Below are 17,345 nucleotides of genomic sequence, written 5' to 3' on the forward strand. Positions count from 1 at the left end.
GGGACGGATCAAGTCCTGTCATCATATACTTTTTTATTACAAGTTAAGAAGTCAAATGGTTTATCGCTAATGATGTAAATTAATGACATCTGGCAATATCTGACCAATAACATGTAAATCCTTAGTCATGGACACCCCTAATAAATAAAGAACACAATAATCTGCCAGTATTATTATCCATAATCTACCATATGACCACGCCAGAGGATGTTGAATCAATAAAGATGTCATGTTTTAAACTAGCATTAAATCCCTGTTCATGTTTTCTCACTGTGCTCTCTGGTGTACATGAAAACAGAACAGACTGTTTGAAGAGTTCCATATTTATTGAAAAGACATTTTGGATGAACAGTAACATTAACAAAGAAGAAATTCATGGTAAGGACGAAGATGTGAAACGTTCCAGTGCTTCGTGCTGCGGGGTACGAACCGACAGCATGTTTTCCTCCGCTCCTCCGTCCAATCACAGCTCGACCTTCAGCAGCTTCTTCGCCTTCTCCATGCTCTTTTTCACTGAGGGAGAGGAGGCGTTACGTCACCGACACGTCATCACAGCATCATTAACCACATCTTTCTACTCAGGTGTGCTCCGGTACTTACAGGCATCCAGGTCTTGGGGTTCGTAGGCGTACAAGCGGTTACCATACGGACCAACAATATCGGCCCTCACGGTCATGGAGGGGTCTGAAGACACACACGGAAAGGTCAAAGGTCATACATAAAACATTTGAATATTCTCATGAGCTCTTGACTCTGGACAGGAGACATAACACGATGTTTTGTTTTTTTTAATAACTAATAATCAGTTTAAACCCCGTCAGTCTGTGACCCTTTTATTATGTTTAAGCATAATACTGTAATAGCCATGTGTGGCCACATGGGGCGCTGTTCCGCCAAAGTTACTGGCTTTATACGTCATTTAAACTCTGAATGAGCTCAGAAGGACGTTAAAGTTAACAACATCAAACACTGATTGAATGAACCTGCAGTGTATTTATTAGTTAAATTAAATTAATATAGTTATCAATCTGCAGTGTATTTATTAGTGAAATTAAATTAATATATTTATTAATCTGCAGTGTATTTATTAGTTAAATTAAATTAATATATTTATTAATCTGCAGTGTATTTATTAGTTAAATTAAATTAATATACTTATTAATCTGCAGTGTATTTATTAGTTAAATTAAATTAATATACTTATTAATCTGCAGTGTAAATACTGTAATGAGAAACATACATTAAAACTGAACGTATTATAAAGACGGTCACAGTGTGAACATGACGACAGGTCGTTACACCTGGAGGAGCCGATCTGTTTGTTTAACAGGTGATTAATAACCCGATCGTTATGAGAGCTTTTTGTTCTTACCAACAAACAGGAATCTGGGGACGTACTGTCCGTCTGGCGTCAGGTTTTTATCTGTGGTTTCGTACTGAAACAGAAAAAAAAATATTTTAGTCAAACCCATTTCTTGGAAATCAAAACAAAGGTAAACTCCTCTCTGCCTTCAGGTGCTCACCGTCAGACAGGTGACGTCACACCTTACCTTCACGTCGATGACAGTTGAATGTTTGTTTGACTGTTTATTTAAACTCTGCAAACAGTCGCTGAGGATGTTTCCTCCCAAACCGACTGGTTTACTCATCATTAACTGAACTCTTTTAAAGCATTATAACAATTATAATGATTTTAGTTTAAAATGTAATTATTATCATCAAACAGAAAACGTGAGTTACTCACCACCAGGTTGAGGACGATGAATTCTTCATCGAGGATCTTCTGGATCTCGAAGCTGTTGGCAATGACTTTCTTCATTGCTGCAGGAGGACACACAGGTGACAAAGGTCAGGTGAGATGGTAAACAGGTAAGGAATGTTTTCTACAAGTGAGGAGTGTTTTCTACAGGTGAGGTGTAATGTGCCCCACAGGTGAAGTGTGATCAAACATGGCACATGTGATGTCTACAGGTGAGGTATGATATCAAACAGGTGAGGTGTGATGTCTACAGGTGATATGTGATGTCTACAGGTGAGGTATGATATCAAACAGGTGAGATGTGACGTCTACAGGTGATATGTGATGTCTACAGGTGAGGTATGATATCAAACAGGTGAGATGTAATATCTACAGGTGAGATGTGATGTCTACAGGTGATATGTGATGTCTACAGGTGAGGTATGATATCAAACAGGTGAGATGTGATGTCTACAGGTGAGGTATGATATCAAACAGGCGAGGTGTGATGTCACAGACGTGAGCAGATAAAGACTCACCTTGGCTGTGAGGACAATCTTCCAGGTGAAACACGACCAGCAGAGGTTTGTTCCTGAAATAAAATTTAAAAAATCACAATTGAAACATCAGATCCGTGAACACCTGAGTCTAATGGACGCCTGCAAGTCAGACTTACCTGGACCTGGACCAGTATAGAGCCTCCTCATACGTCTGAGCCCAGATCAGCTGATCACCCCAGCCTGCAGAAACACACACACACACACACACACTCACTGTGACTCTCTGCTGTACCTTTGTATTAAATAATGAAATCATTAAATCTCAGGTGTGTCACACACCTCGAGACAGGGTCTGGGGGATCCTCCTTCCGGACTTGGGGATGTATTTTTTGTCACCGGCGGCAAAGGCGGAGGAAATGGCCCCCAGGACCAGGAGGAGGGACAGCACTGCTCTGATCATCTTTGCGGACAAACTGGAACAGGTGAAGCAGGAGGTACATGCAGGTAAAACAGAATAAACTTTGAGATTAGGAGAGGGAAAGTAGAAAAAAAAAAACATCCTTGAACAGTTACAGTTAAAAAGCAGCGAGCAAACAGTACAGTGTCCTGTGAGGACACACCCTGTATCCTGTTTCTTACCTGTTCCTGGCTCAGGTGAGAGTGAAGGGAGACCACAGCTCTGAGAGATCTGCTGTACTTTCACTCTCTCCTGTCTGAATTTAAACACCTTGTCCCCGGTGGCCCCGCCCCATGTCCCTCCCCCTCGCACTATGCCGGAATGCCACGGCAACTCTTCCTGCCTTCACCAAACCTCCCTGAGAAAATAGGTGATTTAAGGATTCGGTGTTAATTCCGACAGAAAGGTGAATTTAAAATAATGAGCGTGTGTATTTCATGTTTCGACAGGATGAACTCTTTAAATCGGCACCGATTTAAAGAGTTCATCAATTCACTGTGAAGCATCTTTTCAGTGTCACTTGTGTTCAAACCTTTCCGTGCCTCTTTTTGTGTTAATCTCAATTATTGATCAGCCGAATGCGTCAGAACCCTGGAGTGTGTTCAAACTTGTCTGGCCTGTATGGGTGCTCTCCAATAAACTGCGATATCTTCATTTATCAGGATCTGTTAAGAGGATTTGGCGCTCTGCTCTCTGCACACCCGACAGAACGACTCCTATGAGGGAGAGAGCAGACATCTAGTCGCCTGCGTGTTCATCCCCGCGTTCACTCATCTTATATTTGTGATTTCACACAGTTTGGACGCTGTGATAGACGATAAATAATACTTTTTTTAATCGGTATTTTGTGGAGCCGTGTTCATGTGTGAGAGCATGTTTGGCTCAGGTCCAAGGACAGGTCAGCATGAGAACCTGGATCGGAGGCCGGTTGATGATGATTGGTCTCTCTGTGATTGGCTCAGGACTCAAAGGTGAACCTGAATGAGTCTTACCTGCTAAGTCAACATGTTGACTCAGAGCTGAAGCTGAAGGATGTTTGAATCCACACAAAGAACTCTGTACACACACTGTGCGATGATTAATATGTATTTGAGTCCCCGCGTCTTCTCCTCTTGTACTTTAACGAGTGAACAGGAGGATAAGGGTGCATGCGGAGGAGAGGATGATGAGGCGAGGAGACAAAGGGGAAGAGGGGAGCAGAGACAAAGGAGTTGAGAGGCAGAGCGGGCAAGAGGACAATGGATGAGAGTCCAAGGGAATGAGGGGACAAGAGTACGTTATGGCGTCATCTCGTCTCCTTGTCCTCTTCGTCCCTCATCATTCTCCCTTAGCCCCTGTGTTCCCTCATCCTCCTGTTGATGTGAGTGCAGGAGGATGAGAGGAGGGCATGAGGGGGCGAGCATGAGGAGATGAGGGAAAAGACGAGTAAAGGAGGATGACGGGACAAGCAGAGGAGTTGACAAGGGGACAAGGAGGCAAAAAGACGAAGAGGGTGAGGAAATGAGGCAGCAAGGGGAAGAGAGTACAGGAGGATCATCAACCCTTTCATCTCGTCGTCATGTTGACATGAGTGCATTGGGACCTTGAGTAGGAGAGGAGGAGGGGATGAGGGGGCGAAAAGGAAGAAGGGACGAGGAGATGAGGGAATAAGGCACAGTAGTATGAGGGGGCAAGCAGGGGAGCCGCCAAGGGGACAAGGAGACTAGGGACAGGGATGAGGGGGCAACAGGACGGCGGGACAAGGTGGATAAGGAAAGGAGGCGACGAGGGGACGAGAGTACAGGAGGGGGCGAGATGATGGGGGAACAGAAAGACGAGGAGATGGGGACGTCCCCTTGTTCTCTTGTCTTCTTATCACCTCATCCCCTTGTCCTCTTGTCCACTTGCCCCCTCATCCCCTCCTCTGGTCCCCGTGTGAGGATGAGGAGGCATGAGGAGGAGAGGATGATGGGCTGAGAGGACAAGGGGACAAGCTGGATGAGGAGGAGGGGTGGCGAGGACATGAAAGTACAGGAGGACAGGATGTGGGCGAGAGGATGAGGGGGCGAGCAGACGAAGGGCCAAGGAGCTGAGGAGATGTGACGACAGGATTACAGGAGGATGACAGGGGCAAGAGGAGAAGGGGACAAAGGGGTTGAGGGGTCGGAGTTTATCTAATGAAAACTGTACAAAGTGACAGTTTTTTGTGACTGTGTGTCTGTGGTAAGCATTGGGTGTGTCACCGTCTGACCTCATACACACTCTTAGGTCAGAGTTCAGTTAAAGCGTTGATGTCGTTTCATTCAGTCACACTGTTAGCAACATTAGCTCTGTTAGCTTGTTCTGTTTCAGATAAAACAAACAACTCGTAGTACATTAAACAATACGTGTGTGTCTGGTAGTGTAAGTGTGTGTGTGTGTGTGTGTGTGTGTGTGTGTGTGTGTGTGTGTTGGCCTGTAAGCAGGATGTGGGACTGTTTAACGCTGAGCTGTCCTTAACCCCCACCCACTTTCCTCCAGTGAATGTTTGAAGATTCATCACAGAGAGCTGTCTCTGTGTGTGTGTGTGTGTGTGTGTGTGTGTGTGTGCTCTGTATCAATATTTGCAAATGCAGGCGGGTTAAAGGGCGCTCATTTACCTTCAGCAGCTGCCCTCAACCCCACCCTAATTACACGGATACACACACACACACACACACTCCCATTGGCTCAAAGAGGATGCTACTTCCTGTTTCAGAGTCCTGACCCTGAACACCTAAACCCACCTGGCTACACACTGGAGGATTTTCAAATGTTACGCCACAGAGAGAACTTTTAAGAATTATAATCCACACACACAAACTTTTTTTTTCTTTTAGATATACTTTATTAATCCCGCGAGGGGAAATTCAGTTTTTACACTCTGTTGTTGAACATGCGACACACACAAAGGAGGAAATACACACACATGCACAAACAGGATCCTTGAGCCGCCGACCCTCTGGTTCCCTACAGACTGAGCTTCTGCCGCCCCACATGACTAGTGGTTCTCAAGTGGTGGGTCCTGACCCAAAAGTGGGTCATGGAGCCGTTTTCAGTGGGTGTGAAATTATGTCAAAAAGTCTCTGAGGCGTTTATTAAAGATGTTTGTTTTCTTTGTTATATCAAGTTGTGTACCTATTCATGTATTTGGTTAAAGAATATCCACATTTGGGTCGTGATTTTTCATTAAGGAGTTGGTGGTGGGTCCTGAGGATTGACCAGGGGTGGACCGTGGCACTAGACGATTTGGCCACACACCTGCCGTTTGTAGTAACGATTCCACAGACACGAGATCTCGCAGAAGCGTACGTGATTAAACGAGACTTCAGAAGTTTTGCTTTGAAAAACAAAAAACGGGACGAAGCACACTGAAGCACACTGGTAAATCCTGGTCAAGAAGAGGGCTTTATGTTCAAAAGCTTCCCGGTCTGCTCGCTCTCATTGGCTATTTCAGGTAATCTGAGGCAGTCCGATCTGGAATCGTAAAATTCGAGCCTCAGGAAGGCTACGACTCGATCGGGAGCGGTAAAATAATCGTGTTGACGCCACACACTTGATGATTATTCAGACAAATTCTCATTTTGGACAAGCCTAGATTTAGACAATGTCTCTCCGAATTGCTGGGGCCCAAAATCGTCTAGTGTGTAGCGTTTTATGATTGAATATGGTTTGTATTTCACTTTTATTTATATTTCTTAAAATCAATATATCTGCAGCTTTCTGACAACTAGTCAGGGCGGCCATAGGGATTTCCTTGTTGTTTTTTTCCTCCCACCCCCATTAATGTTGGTGTTTATCACAAGTGTGTGTTTCACGATGGTACCTGCAGTTTTCTCAGGTGTGTGAACAGCTGATTTTTATTTTTAAATCTCGTGTAAGGAGAAAAATAACCCACAACATCTCTTTCTTATATTTGACATTTATTCATGACACTGTGTACAAAACAACTGAAATATGTATAAATGTGTTTCTGTATCTTACAAACAGTTCATACTGACAGGGAACTGAACGTCTTAAAGGGCCGGCGCTCTGAGAATGTTCCGGAATCAAAAAAATAAGAAATAAAAAAAAAAAACATGGAGGAGAAACGGGACGTTTTAACTAAAGTCCCAAAGAGACGCAGCTCAAAAGTTTTCACAGAAAACAAACTGACCTCAGAGCAGCTCACCTCAACACTGAATCTACAGAATATACAAACACCTGCTCATGATTGTCAGGGAACACACCTGATCAGAGCGCACACACCTGACCCCCCCCCACGCGCACACACACACACACACACACACACACACATAGCTGTTATCGTAGACTGTATATAAGCCGTGGACAGAGCCTCTTTGTTTTACAGTGAAGCCTCAGACCTGCATTTTCTCTAATGTCCAGCAGAGGGCGACTCCACTGGTTGCAAACAGAAGTCTATGATTAAATGGTCCTACTTCTCCAGTGATTTATTCCCTCAGTTAACCTTTTCCTAACGAGCCTCAGGTCTTATTCAACGCAGCATAATGTTCATTTAGTGAATTATGGTCCCATTTAGAGTTAGAGGAGGATTTAGGGCGGGCTTCTGTCCAAAGAAACTCGCCGAAATATGGTCACTTCAGGCCCTGAAACATCAAAATAAAAAACAACAACACGGCAACTGCCTCAATGTCAACCTGGAGGTTTTCAAGAAGACGTCCAAACACCAGTGGATGATGTCACTAAGGCCACGCCCACTTCACATATACAGTGTTCTGATGTTTAATCACACACTCGCACCCTCACACACACACAGTCAGTAGCAGCTGCTGTCAGATAATATTAATAACTGACAGGTGTTCCTTCTCCTCATCAGTCACCTGACAGGTTTGTTCTCCGTATAAAGTGCTTCTTATGAGTGATGAAGAGGAGCAGGTGTAACCGATGAAGAAAGAAACATCATCATCATCAGCGATCACTTCCTGTTTGACAGATCAATCATGATGATCAGACACTGTTAAAAAAAAAAAAACATTGTCTCCTCCGTCAGGTGACATCACCTGTGCAATGTCATCAGTCCTCAGAGGATCCTCGCACACTGATCTCAGATGTGTCCTCAGGCTGCAGCGCCCCCAAGTGTCCTCAGGGTGCATTGCACCATAGTGTCCTCAGGGTGCAGCGCCCCCTAGTGTCCGTGCTGGGGGTGCTGGTTGTGAGCGGGGTGGTTTGGGGGAAGTGGGGGTCCGTTCACACCCGGGTGATAAAAGGCACAATTACTCTCATACCTGCAGCTGCCTTTCATCATGAAGTGACGACACACTGGCCTCTTAGACATGTCTGCAGAAAACACACAACAATACACACATTAGGACACACGCACAAACCAACCTGGTGTTACTTCATTATTTAATTAGTCAACAAATAACGCCCTGATTGTATACATTATTAGAATACGTTTTTAAATTCCTATATAAATAATCTTTTCATCTATTTAATGTACCGTTCATGTTGTTGTGTCCTCCTCGGGGTCCTCCTCGGCCCCGCCCCCTGAAGCCCGGCTCTCCTCCTCGGCCCCGCCCTCCTCTGTGGAAAGGTCCGCCTCGGTGCGGCCCACCCCTCATGGAGTCGTCGCCCCAGTAGTTCCCATTGTCACCACGGCCCTGGCCGGGCGGGGGTCCCATCATGCGTGGCCCACCAGCGTTGAAGGGGGGTCCGTGGTTGTGGGGAGGTGGGGGGTGGTTGAAACGGGGTCCACCGGGGGGGTTGTTGGGGGGGTAGCCCCCGTTCATGGGCATCTGCATGTGCATGTTCATGTTCATGTTGTTCATGTTGTTCATGCCTGGACCATGACCCAGAAGACCCGGGTTCACTGCAGAGACACAGACCAGGGTTCATTAATACCTCGTTATGACATCACTATGACATCACACAACAGTTGTTTTTTTTATTTTAGGCTGAACACAAACAAACTTCCTGATGTGATGGAGAATAAAATTAACACAGATGTTATTTTAATTATTTTAGCAGGAAATGTTGGGAGACGAGGGGTGGGGTGGGTGACATCCAGGATACGACTCAAACCGGGTACGACCACGAGGACGCTTGTGAACATAGGGCTCTCGCACTAACCACGAAGCTAAACCAACACAAACTACTTAAGTTTGCTTAACCTGCTTTATCAGGTCTAATATTCAGGAAAGATCACATCCACTAACTCTAACAGCAGGGGAGCGGTGGGTTACCTGGTGGGGGTCCTGCTTGATTCTGGTTCTGGTTCTGGCTCTGCTGCAGGGAGCCCAGCAGCTGTTTGATCTTGTCCGAGAAGTCCGGCTGTTTGATCAGATCTTCAGTCGACTGACCGCCAGACGCCCCCTGAATCAACATAAATCATGATAACGTAAATAACAACAATAACAACAATAAAAGATGCAGCTCATCAACACACAATCAGAATAACGATAAGTACCATGATGGAGGTGAGCAGCTCCTGCACGTTGACATTTGGCGCTGTGGGGGGGATGTTGGCGGGGGGGTTGATCTGGGGGCTTCTGTTGTTGTTCAGATTCATCAGGTTGGCGAGGACGGGGGGAAGCTTGGAGCTCTCGGTCTGGAGCAGGTTAGCTCCCGCCAATGAGGAGGAGGGGTCCAGGGGCTCCACGTATCCTTCATCCATCATGGAGGAGTCCTGAGAGGAGAGACGCACACATGAATACAAACACGCACACGGACAGGAAGGGTTTTATATCTGTGTGTGTGTGTGTGTGTGTGTGTGTGTGTGTGTGTGTGTGTGTGTGTGTGTGTGTGTGTGTGTGTGTGTGTGTGTGTGTGTGTGTGTGTGTGTGTGTGTGTGTGTGTGTGTGTGTGTGTGTGTGTGTGTGTGTGAGAGAGAGAGGACTCACCTCATCCAGGGGGATCAGGCGGGCAGGCATTGGTTCATACGGCTCTGGGTCTGGTTCATGAGGACTGTCAGGAACACTACCAGACAGGAAATGACATCATCAGTACACAGTCAAGATATTTAAAAAAATGTGTTTTGTTAAAGAGTAACTAAACCCTAAAACCACTTTTTTCAACTATAAACCTCTGTATTTGAGTATTAAGTAGTGTTATGGATCAATCCAAGTCCCAATCTCGACATTTGAGTACTGAAATTCGAAATACTGTGTTAGAAATGTGCATAGTGTCTGCCCTCCCCATTGACATTCTAAATGCATTTTAATGCATTTAAATTCCAGGGCAGAGCATTACAGCTGAAAATATGGGGTTTAGTTACCCTTTAATAAAGATTCCAATAAAGATAATCCCACCTCTCCTTGTTGAGGAAGATCTCCTGCAGGATCCCCATCTCTCGGTCTCGTTGGGTCATTTTCTCTGTGCTGTTGGCCCCGTTGATCACCAGGCTGCCGGTCAGGGTGAGGGGTCTGGGGGGGCTCCAGGGGACCCTCTCCTCCATGGTATCATGTGAATGACGACGGGCCATCTCAAACGTCTGCCTGTCCATCATCAGCTCTCTCTTAGCCGCCTCGCCAAAGTCCTTTATCTTATTCACGTTCACTGTCAATGCAAGTGTCATCATATAAATTAGTATTTATCATTGTGTTAATATTTATTTATAGATTTAACTATCGTCCTGTCAGAGCTGTGCAGTCTGATTGTCAGTGAACGCCTCTCGGATAGAGAATAGACAGTCGACCTATTGGTATAGCTGGTCTACATAGCACGCTGCTTTTGTTTTAACTGTGGGGGCTGATCCGAACGGACCCGGATCCAGTAAGATTTTAATTTCACAACTTCTCTCAGCTCTCACCTCTTTCCGTCTCGTCCAGGTCAAAGTAGAAATAGTGTTTGAGCTGCTCCTCCTCGGCCCAGTGAACCGTCTTCTTCTTCTTCCCTTTCTTTGTCAAGTGCTCTTCTTCTCCCCGAGGCTCCGACAGCGCGTTAGGCTTCTCACCTGCAGAGAGGGGGAACAGGTGTGTCAGGATGCACACTCGCAGACAGGTAAAAAAACTCACAGATTGGCAACCGTCCAGAAACAGACAGGTGACACTCTCAGTGACAGGATCTCACCGTTCTCAGAGTTCTCTTGGTCCTCAGAGGGTACCGGGGTCCCGGGCTGCTCCAGGTCCTGGTTGTCCTCAGATTGGGCGGAGGACGTACCTTCAGGTGACGACGGTTTAGCAGAAGAGAAAGGCTGTTTGCCATCAAAGGGATTCGCCTGAAGACAAACCGGGAGACCAGGTGTTATAAACGAAACATGCAGACGGTCATGATCACATCAAACAGAAATAAGAACATTAAGTATCACATAAAGACAGGTGTGAGGGTCAGCACCTTGTTAGAGGTGGGGGAGACGGCCTTGGTCCCTGGTGGAGTACCTGGTCCAGGTTTCTTCTTCTTGATCTTGATGCCCGGTACAGGGGCTGAGTTCAGAGCGTCCAGGAAGCCGGTGCACTCCATCGCTGTGAGGGCAGCGGGGGCAGAGACGTGTTAACACCACAGCTGAAAGCTTTACATAAAGTTTGAATACTTAAAAGTGAGTGTAAACTTACGCTGAGCCGGGATGATCTTCACTTTGATCTCTTTGGGGGAGTTCGAGGGCATGTTCAGAGGTTTGTACTTCTTCTCCAGTGGGGGGGCGTCTGAGGGGCCCGTGCTGGAGACGGATGTAGACCTGTTAGTACCATCAGCAGCCAGAGAGGGCAGCACTGAACACTACACCTTATTCATTATAATTAGAGCTTCATTGTGTGTGTGTGTGTGTGTGTGTGTGTGTGTGTGTGTGTGTGTGTGTGTGTGTGTGTGTGTGTGTGTGTGTGTGTGTGTGTGTGTACCTGGGTCTCTTGAGGAGCGGGGGTTTGATGTTGTATTTGTCTCCCAGCTGAAGGGGGATGGGTGCCTTCTTAGGGGGGGCGGGGTTGGGAGTATCAATCTCCAGTCCTGCACACAAACATATACTTAATTAATCTGTTCACATGACTTTACTTAACGTGCGTTCATTAACTTGTGGTAGTCATGGTTACCGATGGATCGGATCTTTGCGTGACTCGGAGCGTGAGCCTTGGGTTTCTCCTTCTTCTTCTCCTCTTCTACGGTCTTCACCTCCCTCACAGGAGCCTTGCTTTCCTCCTTCTGCTTCTTCTTCTTGTCTACATGAACAGAAACGGACACATGAGGGGGAGATTGATGCACGCACACACACACACACACCTGTTGTACACACACATTTTTAAATCTAGTGAAGTGCAGTTCTGTGTTCTTACCAGCGGGGGAGCTGCTGCTGCTTGCCACACTCTGTGAGCGGATCGTCGCCATCCAGCCTTCGACCAGCACCGATGCCAACTTCCTCAGTTCTGAAACACACACACAATGAACGGGGGTTAATTTTCAACCATTACAGGTCGCGCTTAAAGAGTGTGGTGGCGTCTGCACTTGCTGTCATGCCGCTGCATGTCTCTGCATTCTTTACACAAATATCTCTTCAATTGATATGTAGGTCATAGCCCACTTTTTAAGTAAAACAGGTATTACAAATCTTACAATAACACAACATTACAGTGAGGTTTGAGATAAAAACTGAATCATTATTAATGATGAATAAACAAAGTTACAGTTAAACTGACCTTCAGTGTCCGCAGTCTTACTCAGCTGCTTCACCAGTTTAGCCGTGTTATTCTGAAACATGAAAACATGCAACACGTGTCACATTCACTGCCGTCACACATACATGTTTCTGATTGATCACAGGAGGAGGATAATACAGAGGAGGGGGAGTAGGTTTGGGGTGGGTCAGCCGACTATACCTGTTTGAGATGGTCCACCTTCAGGGGCAGTTTCTGCAGAGTGAGCAGGATGAGCTGCAGCAGGGGGGTGTTGTTTGTGGTCTTTGAGTAGGTGAGCCAGGAGTTGAGCAGCCTGTAGCCCCCGACCCTGATGAACCTGTAACAGATAAACAGTTATAACTACGCCCAGAGGTCACTTAAAGTCTCAAACACCACACGGCTGCTGACATCATCATCGTCATCAGTGTCAGAATCAGTTTAATTTCCTAACATCATGAAGTTTAGGCTGTATAAAGAATGGACAGCAGAATGCCTCGCCTCAAGTGAAGCCAGAATATTTAAAGCTCCCCCATGCTGCCTGGCTGCAGTATAATTCCAGACCTTTCTGTTCCGCTGTGGGCCGTTTACCCACAGAGTACCCTGAGGGGAAGCGGAGTGACATAATTACCGCCGCCCTTCCAGGCAATCTCTACTGTCCAGATTCAATTAACAAATTTGCAATATGTCAGCGCCCAACTGAAATGGACTGAACTGTGGGTTGTGGATATACTGGAGCGGACTTTTGCCGGAAGGGAGTGACAAACACAGACAGTGAAACGCGCACACACAGTGCGCACATTCATTTTGTTTGCAGTGTGGTTGATACATGTGATAATATATATTATTGAAATCGCATTGCTGTTTTGTTTGATTGTTTTGAGGCTCTTGCTTATGTCATATTTTGAGCAGGTTGACTATTTTTTGTTTGCATTTAATTTTTATTTGTCAGACTTGACTGACTGGCACCCCAAATTAAAACCTTGTCAAACCTGCTACAACAGGATATTCTGGCTTCATCCTAAACAACAGGAGGAGGCTGAGGCACGCTGTCCGTTTGGTTATACAGTCTAAGTCATGAAGTGAACATTGTTATTATACTCAGAGGTTTTATTTGATCTTTAAACCCACAGGTGCCAACTTCAAAATCATCCCATATCTTAAATTTAAGCATTTAAATCCATGGGATTATTTCCCGCCAGTCTCAGAATTCAGAAACACGCAGGAGCACCTTACCTGTTGAGAATGTCATGCGACTTGGTCTGCAGCAGGATGTTCAGGTACATACACCTGCTGACCATCTTAGTGGAAGCTTTCATCAGACTGCAGAGGACAGAGCACAGGTGTAAGACATGACATACAGGTAGATTTAGGTCAGAGCTTTAACACTTAACACATCAGTGTGTCCTCACCTGAACACCTTTGGGACGCCCTCCAGGCTGCGCAGCTCTCCATCCTTCCCTAGGAGAGCCTCCACACCTTTCAGGATGTCTCGGGGGTCTACAGGTCCCACTGCCATACCTGAAACACACACATGCAATATTTAATACACCTGAAACACACACCTGTACAACTCAATACACCTGAAACATGCACGTGTAATTATTTAAACACCTATCCTACTTAATAGACCTGGAACACAGTGTCCAGCACAGAGAGGTGAGCATGTCACCTGCGGAGTTAATGGACTGTTCGCCTTTCAGAGGAGCTCCACCCAACAGAACAACACCCAACCTGACACCAGAGTGAGACCACCATCCAGACAAACACTGGTCTGAGTCAAAGACATGCACACAGCATGGAGGTACGCACACCTGTACCAGGATCTGACAGGCAAACACACCTGGATACACCTGCAGAGCAGTACACTCCAAAAAGGCTCACACTCAGACACAACTAACTTCCCGATACTTCGAAACTTTACGATAACACCCGATTTAAAACGAAACGATCTGAAGTTTTAACTGTCGATAGCGTCAAGGAGCGCAGACGTTTTTACCAAACTTTTTTCATGAGACAGGTATGGAGCAGAGGACAAGTTACATCAGAAACTGAAAGCAAACTAATTCAACGGCCAAAATCGCACAAACACGTTATGTAGGTCAGTGTGCAGAAGTTTGAAAACAAGAAATGATCCACTATTCGGTGCATAAAAGTTTTTTTTTTTGGTTTGTTGCAGTGGTATAAACGCCTTACCACCTTCCCGGTCAGCTCAAACACCTACGCAGGTGGACTTGTCATGTGAAACATCAGTAGAGTTTCATGGTTCACCCAGACTGAGGATCAGCAGGGAGCAGGACCAGGGTCTAAGACTGCAGGAGGATTTACAGCGTGACGGATCCTTTGTGTGTACATGTGAGTGTGTGATCATGCTGAAGCAGTGATAACACACATGAAGGATTATAACTTACTGACAAAAAGAATTCACATCTTCATTTATAAACATCTTAACAGGACATGGATTATACGTGTCAAAGACAGAATCAGGATAACTCTAACAGGTGTTAGAAAAGAAGCATCTGAAGAGGAAATTAAAGAATAACTGTTTCTGATTATTATTGATCACTTTTTAATGAACACTTCTGGCAGTTATTTACACGTGTGGCACTCAAGACAGGAGCACAGAGACATCAGTAAAAGCCTGTTTTCACATTAATATGGCGTCTGATGGAGCGGTGGATGGTACAAAGAATAAAATGACAAATTAAGTAATAAATATGTGAGAAAGAAAAAAAGAGGCTGATGAATGAGATGCTTGAAAACTGTAGAATGAGTCTCATATATGTGTAGTATGTGTGAAGGCATCTACATGACAGTCAGCATCCTACCGCCCCCTACAGGTCACTATGTTTACACACACTGTATGTGCAGTTGCACAATAAACACAATACACATTTGTCCAACTGTTACAGTACAAACATGTATCTGAATGTTATCACTTACTAAATACTGATCAGTGAAAGTACAAACATGTATCTGAATGTTATCACTTACTAAATACTGATCAGTGAAAGTACAAACATGTATCTGAATGTCATCGCTTACTGAAGACTGATCGGTTATTTTAAGAGCAGCGAGTTGTCTGCTATAATCTCTAAGGTCTTATGATCAACCACCACATGGGTCGTATATAAATATATATGTAACAGGGAGAAGCATGCACTTCCATGTTTATGTCTTCATAATGAACCTCTCTCTGTGCGCCCCTGTGTCATGTTCATGTACTGACATACACTCAAGACACCCCTGGCTGCAATCAGCTGATCGTTAATGTGATGATGTGAGAATCAGTTAGGTCTTACCCGGGCAACGAAGTTTTATAAAGTCTCAGATCTCCTCAACACTGCAAATAACACAACTCCTGTAAACGTCACAGTAGTAGTTACACATAGACACCTATGTGTTAGACATGACCTGGTCCTGCTTCAGTGGGGGAAACATACTGTGTTATTACATATTTAAATAGATCACTGGTACATTAGTATGGATACACAATCGAAAAGAACAAGCCATGTATATTCAACATTTACTGTAATTAAGGCTATTTGTTCTGGCCCTTAGTTAAAAACAGGGAACATTGATGCTGAATGAATCCGCCTGGCTTATGCAAGGGGAAGCTGAGCTGCCTATAAAAGGCCTGTGTGCGCTGACAAACAGGCCTCACAGAGGGGAGGGAGCAGCCGGGCGAGCTGCTCCTCAGAGCCCGCCCCGCCCCCACCCGTTAACCGCTTCACTCCCTTGCACCGCAAACAATGGCTCCCCACTAGCACCGACCGTGGAAGAACAACACGGGACACATCTCACACAATGCCGTGGACTTCATCGCCCCTGTTTTCGTTCAGTTTGTTAAAAACAAAAAAAAACAAAATCTCCAAAATAAAGCTCCGAGAGCCCCCCGGAGCCCCGTCACACCGCCCGCCCCCCTCCCCCCATCGAGAGGGGGGAAACAAACAACCACAGATCCGCCATGTTTGTCAGTCCCGACTTGTTTTGAATCATCCTGCAATCTTTATCCGCAGATTGCCGAGAACATTTTTTGAGTCCCTGTGCTGTGCTATAATTATCGACATAAACCAAAAAAATAAAAAAATACAAAAAAAAACACACAGTGCTTCATCAAATATGTCCACAATCCTCAAACTAAACGCAATCTTTATGTGCAGATTGCGGTGGGTGTTGGTTCCGTGGAGCAGCCCCCCTAAAAAACAGATCTGAAGGCAAAGCAGTCCCGACTCCCCCTGAGCTGGCATCCACTTTTTTTTAAGCCTGCGGCAATCTTTATCAGCAGATTGCTTATAGTTATAATTACCGAATTACATCTATAATCATTAATAATTAAGTTTATTTGTCAACAGTCCGTCCACTCAGTCTCACACACAAAGAAACGGAGCGTCGTGCCTCCGTCCACTTTCCTGTGTGAGCTCATACTACGATAATGTCTAAATTCAAAAGAGCAATGCTAAGCTAGAAAGCTAACCGCTACCGTATTGTCCAACTTCATAAAAAAATAAAAAGACTATTTTTATTTGATTTATCTCGATTAACTCAATTAACTTCGAAATCAACTTACTATTGTTTCCTAAGATCCTCAGCGTCTCGGGTTTTACATAAACTGTGCTTTTTTTTTTTTCAGGCACTTATTTCTCTCATTTTTTTGTCGTAAAACTTCATGGTTTTAATTTTAAAGACTTTCTAAATGGGTGGGGCTGTGAGAGCTAAAGGCTAGTCTTTTCCTTCAGGATCAAACTGGAGGCAAAAAAATAAGTCATAAAATGTCCATTACTTGAAGAAAAAATATGAATTTGAGCAGAGTTGTTCAAAGTCCTCGACGGTTCAGTCTTCGGTAAAGCGGATTCATACCTGAAAAACACACAAAAAAGAAACACATTTAATCCCGACTGACTAGTTACCTCGTCCTTCGTCCACATCAAAGTCCTTTTGTTGGTCTTTTGAGTATAATTCAGTTTGACTTTCGCAGTTAATACGGACAAAATGTTAAATATAAGTCCCGCTGTCTTTATGACTTCACTTACCTCTGACCAAATCCAGGAATGAGCTCGACAGGGAGGGACTTAGTATTTATACTGCGTGACGAT

The 17,345-nt window shown here is 45.0% G+C and overlaps 2 protein-coding genes across 5 annotated transcripts; both read right to left on the reverse strand.

The window, feature by feature from the left end:
• Positions 1 to 307: 307 nt before the first annotated feature.
• On the reverse strand, positions 308 to 2,958 carry agr2 (anterior gradient 2). Its single transcript, XM_020646679.2, has 8 exons — positions 2,878 to 2,958; positions 2,578 to 2,711; positions 2,415 to 2,478; positions 2,278 to 2,330; positions 1,745 to 1,821; positions 1,373 to 1,436; positions 601 to 684; positions 308 to 513 (listed from the first exon to the last, which is right to left on the reverse strand). The coding sequence occupies exons 2-8, from the start codon at positions 2,696 to 2,698 to the stop codon at positions 464 to 466; spliced, it is 513 nt and encodes a 170-aa protein (XP_020502335.1). The 5' UTR covers positions 2,699 to 2,711; positions 2,878 to 2,958; the 3' UTR covers positions 308 to 463.
• Positions 2,959 to 6,596: 3,638 nt separating this feature from the next.
• Positions 6,597 to 17,178, reverse strand: ppp1r10 (protein phosphatase 1, regulatory subunit 10). 4 transcript variants are annotated; one of them, XM_065948455.1, is made up of 18 exons: positions 17,160 to 17,178; positions 13,662 to 13,770; positions 13,486 to 13,572; positions 12,454 to 12,589; positions 12,274 to 12,325; positions 11,914 to 12,003; positions 11,674 to 11,799; positions 11,485 to 11,590; positions 11,203 to 11,324; positions 10,985 to 11,112; positions 10,721 to 10,868; positions 10,461 to 10,604; positions 9,961 to 10,207; positions 9,553 to 9,628; positions 9,120 to 9,338; positions 8,896 to 9,025; positions 8,154 to 8,522; positions 6,597 to 7,990 (listed from the first exon to the last, which is right to left on the reverse strand). In XM_065948455.1, exons 2-18 carry the CDS (start codon positions 13,766 to 13,768, stop codon positions 7,839 to 7,841), a joined length of 2,439 nt encoding a protein of 812 aa, XP_065804527.1. In that variant the 5' UTR covers positions 13,769 to 13,770; positions 17,160 to 17,178; the 3' UTR covers positions 6,597 to 7,838. The 4 variants fall into 4 exon arrangements, with proteins under 4 accessions (XP_065804527.1, XP_020502280.2, XP_065804528.1 ...); XM_020646624.3 differs by lacking the exon at positions 17,160 to 17,178 and adding an exon at positions 17,033 to 17,159; XM_065948456.1 differs by lacking the exon at positions 17,160 to 17,178 and adding an exon at positions 16,820 to 17,129 and having other exon boundaries at positions 11,203 to 11,306.
• Between the last annotated feature and the right edge of the window lie 167 nt (positions 17,179 to 17,345).

The sequence above is a fragment of the Labrus bergylta genome, chromosome 19, assembly GCF_963930695.1.
Source record: "Labrus bergylta chromosome 19, fLabBer1.1, whole genome shotgun sequence".
In the NCBI taxonomy this organism is placed as follows: Eukaryota; Metazoa; Chordata; class Actinopteri; order Labriformes; family Labridae; genus Labrus; species Labrus bergylta.